Below are 8,145 nucleotides of genomic sequence, written 5' to 3'. Positions count from 1 at the left end.
CTCAGAGGGGTATAATACCATAGCGTCTGCCCACCAAGGCAGCCATTTTCTCCAAGGGTGCTGTTCTCTGTATTCTGGAAATCAATTCTAATGCCAGAAGATCTCCAGGCCCCGCCTGGAGACTAGCAACCACAGTACTGCATCTTTGTGGAAACATTGAAATAGTGAGAGAAAGATCACTTTCCCCCTGTTCCGCAGTGGGCTTAGGCCTCCTCCTGTGGTGCTCCTGCCATTCTGGTGCAGCGTCCAAGAACGGCTTGCCTTTCATTCCATGTGAAATGGGAAACCAGTCTCTAATCCACTACAATGAAGAAAGCCAACAAGTGCTGTCTCAGGTGAGCAACAAGACCACCATGCTTCCTAGTTACTTGGAGCAGTGAGAAGTTCGAAGGTCACCAGGCTTCCATTCTTTTGAGCCTTGCAGTGCTTTCGTAATGTTGGTTTCATTGATGAGTACAGAAGCAGGCCGTGGGTAAAGCAAGAGCCCACCAGGGGCTCAGAAGGCAGCAGGTGAAGCCACCTTAGCAGCCCTTTCAAGGTTGCACTCTTGGTTTTCAGCTATTTCCAGCTGTCACTCTTTCGATCGCTTTCTTTATTCTATCCTTCCTCCAAGAATGTCATGGAATGCCTTACAGTATTACTGTAGGCAAAACCATAGTGATAGACTCATTGGCAGTTATTAGACTATCAAGCTGATTCTATCCACATGTAGCCAGGAGTGCATACCTTGCTTCTTACATGAGGTCCAGGCTGTAGGTCTTCAGATTTTGAAGTAAGTAAGAAACATCACATACATTTTGCCATCAAGTCGCAACTACCTTATGGTGACCCCGTAGGGCAGGGGTGTCAAACATGCGGCCCGGGGGCCGGATCCGGCCCCTGGAGGGCGTCTGTCAGGCCCGCAGTGGAACTGGCTATCTCCTGCTTCTTCTTCCAGTTCTGCTGCTGCTGCATCATTGTAGGTTTGCAGCTTACAGATACACACCTGAACAGCATACCCAAGCTTGCAACAGCACAGACATTTTGATGTAATAATTCAGAGCAAGAGTTGTCAGTTATCAGACACTGTTAAATAAAAAAAACTATTGCAAGAGTGATAATGTTTCAAGCATGTTTTTATTTTAAGTTAAAAAACCCCTTTGTGTTTGTGTCCTTTATAAAGTTTATATCTCCACTACCTGGCATTACATTTTATGACACACGTGGCCTGGCCCAACAAGGTCTCATTTATATCAGATCCGGCCCTCATAACAAATGAGTTCGACACCCCTGACATAGGGTTTTCAAGGCAAGAGACGTTCAGGAGTGCTTTGCCATTGCTGCTTCTGTGTAGAGACCCTGGTGTTCTTGGAGGTCTCCCATCCAAATACTGACCAGGGCTGACCTTGCTTAGGTTCTGAGATCTGATGAGATCAGGCTTTCCTGGGCTATCCAGATCACGGCTAGTCATTCAATAGCTAGTACATTTCACCAATGGCTGAAGACTTGAGTGACTCAACAGATTCACTTAACTCTTACTTACAAAAGACCTTTTAAACCTGTACATGCACTGGCAGCATTGAGCCTCTGCTAACGTTACTTAGTATATGTATTCACCATTTTTCTCCCTGAAGGGGCCCAAGGCAGCTTACAAAATTAATAAACAGAGTAGGGAAAAGATATGCAATTTAAATAGTTGGGCATATCTTGAATCCAGATCATTCAAGAGCATGAACTGCAGGTGAAGAGTCAGGAGCCCTTTGGCTCATGCCTTTGGTCATGCCCATAGGGATGGCAGCTCTGGGTTGGGAAATACCTGGAGATTTTGGGGGGTGGAGCCTGGGGAGGGTGGGGTTTGGGGAGGAGTACAATGCAGGGTATAAATGCCACAGAGTCCACCCTCCAAAGCAGCCATTTTCTCCAGTGGAACCAATCCCTATTGTCTGTAGATTGGTTATAATAGCAGAAGATATCCAGGCCTCACCTGGAGGCTATACAAACATGAGATCACGGGATAGGCTGTAAGTAAACCAAAAAACAGCTGTGATATTGTTATGCAATCTATTTAATAATTATTTTCAAGCATTGGTACAATGTTTCTGGTCGAATGCTAGAGCGTCGCCTCGGCGATGTGCCTAGCGTGATGACGTCACTTCTGGGTGATGTCATCATGGTGTGCATTCCAGAAGATCCCAAAGAGGAGCCAAGAGTCCCCCACCAACAGAAGGTAGGGACCTGGCAGCCCTAGAGGCACTTTCAGTCTAAGGGAGTAGTTCAGGCTTGGGAGCGGCTGAGCTGCAAGAACAAGGCAGGAAGTTCCATGACATCACAGTCACGTGACCAGATGAAGAGGGGCCAGGGTCACGGAACCAGCCTGTGATAAAAGGGAATCTGTTCCACCATCCTTCTGCTCTTCTCAGCTTGCTTGCAGAAAGAAAAGAGCACTGCAGTCACATGAAGCTGCCTTATATGAATCATACCCTTGGTTCATCAAAGTCAATGTTGTCTACTTAGACTGGCAATGGCTCTCCAGGGTCTCAGGCAGAGGTCTTTCACATCACCTCCTACCTGATGCTTTCAACTGGAGATGCCGGGGATTGAACCTGGGACCTTCTGCATCCCAAGCAGATGCTTTACTACTGAGCTACAGCCTCAGTCTTTACTCTCTACAAACAAAAATGCAGTTTAGGGGTTCCTGACCTACCAGGTGGGATTGAAGATTACATATCTAAATTATTATTTCACTAACCAATGCAGCTCTCATTAAAACTTTTCACCTCTTTTTCCCCGTCCAGGACATGCCTGATGTTAAGGATCATATTTCACCATCTGCTGTGTATGCAGAAATTCGCAAGGATAAGCCCCGAACTCTTAAGGTAACCACAGTACTTCTAAACAGAACACTGTTTTCCTTGCCGTCAGAAATGTTCTATGTCATCCTGGTATCATCTGTTGAGAACTCCTCCTTCACAAGTCTCAATGAAATGAATACAAGTCTGACACAGGTCCACACTGATGGCATGAGGTCTGTAAAAGAGAAGAGAAGTTCCCAGTTGATTGTTCTATTATTCCTGCCCTGCAGCCATCTCTTATTGGGCTTACAGGGAGGTTCATGTTGTCTTACCTTGTCACTGTTACCCTCTCTTCTTGTTTGGTGTAGTGGTTAAGTGTGCGGACTCTAATATAGGAGAACTGGGTTTGATTCCCCACTCCTCCACATGCAGCTGCTGGCGTGACCTTGGGTCAGTCACAGGTTCTCTCAGAGCTGTTCTCTCAAGAGCAGTTCTCAAAAGAGCTCTCTCAGCCCCATCTACCTCATGAGGTGTCTGTTGTGGGGAGGGGAAGGGAAAGGAGTTTGTAAGCCGCTCTAAGACTCCGAGTGAAGGGCGGGGTATAAATCCAATCTCTTCTTCTTCTACATTGTCCCATTTGGGAACAATCCAACTTAGAATAATGATTAAGCAGTCTCTATTGTCGACTCTTTTTTCATTGCAGAGATTTTGCAGTTAAAGTAGAAAATGCCCTTTTCAAACTTCATCAGGATTAATTTTTTTCTTGATTTGTTCGGAACCCATTGTCCTAAAATAAATTTTGATGGGGAAATCGCCCTCATGAACTGGCAGCAGGCTGCTCTCCACCCTTCCAAACTCTGAAAAATGTAAGGTGAAGGCTCCTGCCAGTTCATAAGGGTGATTTTCCCATCAAAGTTTGTTTTAGGACAACGGGTTCCAAACAAATCAAGAAATAGTTTAATTCTGATGAAGTTTTGAAAAAGCCATTTTCTACTCTAACTGCAAAATCTCTGCAATGAAAAAAAGAGTTGACAATAGAGACAGCTTAATCATTATTCTAAGTTGGATTGTTCCCAGCCTTATTATATTTTCAAAGTTAGGTTTATTTTGTACATTTTGTAAATTTTTATTAAGAGATTGTTCAGCAGTTGATTGTGTAAAATGAAATGGCCTTCATTCCGGAGAGGCCCGTCACATTCACATCCTGACGGATTTCCATCTGAGCAATATAACCAAAGGGCACAGCAATCAAATATGTCAGTTTACAAAACAATTGCTGCAGCTGTTCACATATTCACAAAACAAGAATAATTATATGTTGGTATTTCTTTCTTTAATCCAAGGTTTCCTTTTCAACAGGTCAAAACATCAAGTCACTGAAGTGCTTTACGAACTTCCTCGAGTTTCAGTGTTCGTTTCGAGGGATATCTTTATCAAAATTCTGTTGTGTTGTTATTCTTTCACAAAGCAATCCAATAAAGTGGTTGACAATTTCAAAATGGCTATGGGTAGCTCCCAAGTTAACAAATGGTTCCTTTGTTGTCCGTTGAAAAGGAACCATTTGTTAACTCGGGATTTCCATCTGAGACATACAGGTTGCCATCTACTTTAACTGCAAAATCTCTGCCTTGAAAAAAAAAGAGTAAGATTACAACCGATTTCGAGGAGACGGAGATCAGTTCACCCGGAGAAAATGGCTGCTTTGGAAAGTGGACTCTATGGAATGATACCCCATTGAAAGTCCCTCCCCTCTCCAAACCCCGCCCTCCCCAGGCTCCGCCCCCCAAATCTCGAGGTGTTTCCCAATTCAGAGCCGGCAGCCCTACCCATTCCAGTGATTCCCTGCCTTTGTATTTTTAGTGGGGGACTAGCTCAAAGGCCAGGGTTTCCCAGGGGCTGGAGAACTTGACATGGATCTGGAAGTCTTATGTTCAAGCACTCTCTCTGCCTTGGCCTTGTGTGTTTTGGAGCTAGCTGTGTTCTCTTTACAGTTCCCATGTGTAAGCGACATGAATTCAGCTTGGAGTTCGCATTTGTTGGCTAATGAGCGCTGTGTACACAAAACATGAGAACACACAGTTTGCCTCAGCAAACAAAGGAAGTCAGTCAAAGGAACTGCTCGTTGCTTGAAGCAGGAAACCCTCACATTTTCCCGACATTAAATTCCTTTTAAGCATTTTTACTTTATGTAGAGGAGGAGGAGGAGGAGGAGGAGATTGGATTTATACCCCGCCCTTCACTTGATGGGGAATCAAACCCGGTTCTCCCAGATTAGAATCCGTGCACTTAACCACTACACCAAACTGGCTTTTTTACAATGCAATCCTAAACAGACTTATACCCTTCAAAGCTACTGACGTAATGGACTCAGAAGTGTGTAACTCACTTTGGGATGGCACTGTTAGATGACTGTTTGCTTCTTGCGTGACTGTTTGCTTCTTGTGTGGCTGCCTGCCATCATGTCAATGAACCAAAAAACCCTTTTTTTTTTTTAAAAGGAGGTAACTAGAACGGCCACCTCACATTCCCGGACATCCAGTCAAGTGCACTTTGAGGAAACTCTCTCTGTGAGTAAAGATCTATACTATCTATTGAGCCTTTGTCTGTGCTGTATGAATTTTGTCCCGTTGGTTTTTTTAACAAAATAATCTGTTAGTGGCTGTCACAACACCTTATAAGTCTGTTCGCCGTCAATTTCATAAGGTTTGTCTATTTAAAACACTTCTATACTGCCTTCCCGCCCAAATAGTACTCCCGGGGTGGTGGTGAACATCAAGACATTAGATCAGCATTTAAAATATGGTTTTGTAAAATATTTGAACAATTTGTTAAAACACCCAAACACACACAATGACGTAACAGCCAAGACCGCTTAGTGTGGGGGGGAAACATCAAAACAAACAAAAAAAAGTCTTTACCCTCTGGGAGACGACAACTGTTAGATCGCACTAACAACGACTCGGAGAATGATTTCAGCTCAGTGATTCAGCTTTAATGAAGTAGCGAACAAACACTCAAACGCATTCAAAACCAGAACAGATTAACATTGGGAGCTAGGTTCCTTTTAAACATTCCCGGGCTAACATAGCCACGCCTATTTACAATTACAACCAATTAGATTGTTCGGATAACGTCCAATGAGCTTACTTCCCTCTCAGGGAACAGTGACAGTTCCTGATTGGTCGCTGTTGCAGAGCGACCAATAGGAGTTCAGTCCAGAGGAGCCTTTGTTCGGCTCAAGCTTAACATAGGATGTCAATGGAGTGATTCATGTAACACGTTCAATACATTACAACAACAATAGAAGGAAGCAGATGAATCTCCCTGGGAAGGAAGTTCCAAGGCTTTGGCACCATGCCTGAGAAGGGCCTTTCTCCAGTTACTACCTATGTAGGTTCATATGTGAGCAGGTGGTCCTTTAGGTATGCTGGTCCAAGCTGTATAGGGCGGTAAATACCAGCACCTTGAATTCGGTTCACAAGCAAATGGGGAGTCAGTGTTAATGGAACAAGACTGGAGTGATATGGTACCTAGGACCCACTCCAATCACCGTTCTGACCACAGCATTCTGTACCGGCTGTAGCTTCCAGACAGTCTGGGGGACTGGATAAGTGCATGGACTCTAATCTGGGAGAACTGGGTTTGATTCCCCACTCCTCCACTTGTAGCTGCTGGATGACCTTGGGCAAGCCATAGTTCTGGTCAGAGCTGTTCTCTCAAGGACAGCTCTGGAAAAAGCTCTCTCAGCCCCACCTACCTCACAGGGTGTCTGTTGTGGGGAGGGGAAGGGAAAGGAGTCTGTAAGCCGCTCTGAGACTCCGAGTGAAGAGCGGGGTATAAATCCAATCTCTTCTCTTCTTCTTTTCAAGGACAGCCCTACACAGAGCACATTGCAGTAATCTAACCTAGAGGTTAACCTAATCTAGACCTTAAAATGAGAAGTCTCTGTAACGTGGTTTTGTAGACTGTATTCATCTGATGAAGTGAGGTCCGATTCAGTGTGGGTCCCCCCCGAAACTGGGGGTATGGGGGGGGGGGTCTTTGTGAATTTCCTGCATTGTGCAGTGGGTTGGACTAGATGACCCTGAAGGTCCCTTAAAAACTCTATGATTCATGAAAGCTTATGCTACAATACACTTTGTTGGTCTTTAAGGTGCCACAAGAGTTCTGTTTTATTTTGTCGCAGTAAACTGATGATTGACCCTTTGCAATTAAAATAACCTTGTTTAAGAAAGAAGCAAAGAAGAATGGAAGCACAAAGATTGTTATAGTGAAGTTCTTTGGAAAACCATTATAGTTTGTATTTCTCTTTTGCTCATAGCAAGCCCAAGGAATGATCCAGGAAAAGCCACGGGGGAGCATCAACTATTCCTACGGAAGGACGGTGCTACCAACAAGAGCTATGGCAGGAGGTCCCAATCCTTTCTGGAATCAGGTTGAATAAAGTTTATCCTGTTATCTCTGATAAAAACGTGATTCTGCTCTGGATTCCTGCCCTTATTTAAAACTAGAAAACCGTTTCTGTAGTTTCCCCATACTTAGAATCGTAGTGACAAAAACTTTGAGATGGTTTTCAAATTGCGGAACCTGCTATCTTCGTCTTCTCTTCTTCAGCAGAGGAGCTTGTATTCTCAAAGTAACGAAATGACCTGGAACAAACCACATGACCGCACTGTAGAGGAAGTGGGCAAAATGCTGAATCAGGTATGAATGACATCCTGGGAAGATGCAGAGGTTTTTGTACCCTGCTTTCCTCTGCCCTAAGGAGTCTCAAAGTGGCTGACAATCGCCTTCCGTTCCTCTGCCCCCCCCTCCAACAGGCACCTTGTGAGGCAGGTGGGGCTGAGAGAGTTCTGAGAGAACTGTCACTGGCCCGAGGTCACTCAGTAGGCTTCATGTGGCACCCAGTTCTCCAGATTAGAGACTGCCACTTTTCTCTACCTTAAAGTATCTCAAAGTGGCTTACAATCGCCTTTCCCTTCCTCTCTTCATAGCAGGCACCTTGTGAGGCAGGTGGGGCTGAGAGAGTTCTGAGAGAACTGTCACTGGCCCGAGGTCACTCAGTAGGCTTCATGTGGCACCCAGTTCTCCAGATTAGAGACTGTCACTTTTCTGTATCCTAAGGCGTCTCAAAGGGGCTTACAATCACCTTCCCTTCTTCTTTTCACACAGGGACTTTGTGAGGTAGGTGGGGGTGAGAGTTCTGAGAGAACTGTGACTAGCCCAAGGTCACCCAGAAGGTATCATGTGGAGTGGGGAATTCCCTGCTTTTAACCACTACACCACACTGGCCTAATGTCACGACTCAGGTGGGGTGTCACCTGACGCTGCCACCACTCTGGATTTAGGTTCCCTTGAGAAGGCCCAGAGTACC

At 45.0% G+C, this 8,145-nt stretch overlaps 1 protein-coding gene across 1 annotated transcript in view; it reads left to right on the top strand.

Moving 5' to 3' along the window:
* LOC107123394 (cadherin-like protein 26) overlaps window positions 1-380 on the top strand; it is a gene marked incomplete at its 5' end in the record, with an annotated part of 41,199 nt that extends 40,819 nt beyond the window's left edge. The window contains 1 exon segment of the mRNA XM_015426638.1: window positions 244-380. Coding sequence (XP_015282124.1) covers window positions 244-380 — 137 coding nt within the window.
* Between the last annotated feature and the right edge of the window lie 7,765 nt (window positions 381-8,145).

The sequence above is a fragment of the Gekko japonicus genome, unplaced genomic scaffold (genome assembly GCF_001447785.1).
Source record: "Gekko japonicus isolate JY-2015 unplaced genomic scaffold, Gekko_japonicus_V1.1 scaffold2027, whole genome shotgun sequence".
NCBI classification, from domain to species: domain Eukaryota; kingdom Metazoa; phylum Chordata; class Lepidosauria; order Squamata; family Gekkonidae; genus Gekko; species Gekko japonicus.
This window is presented reverse-complemented; position numbering and strand designations above follow the sequence as displayed.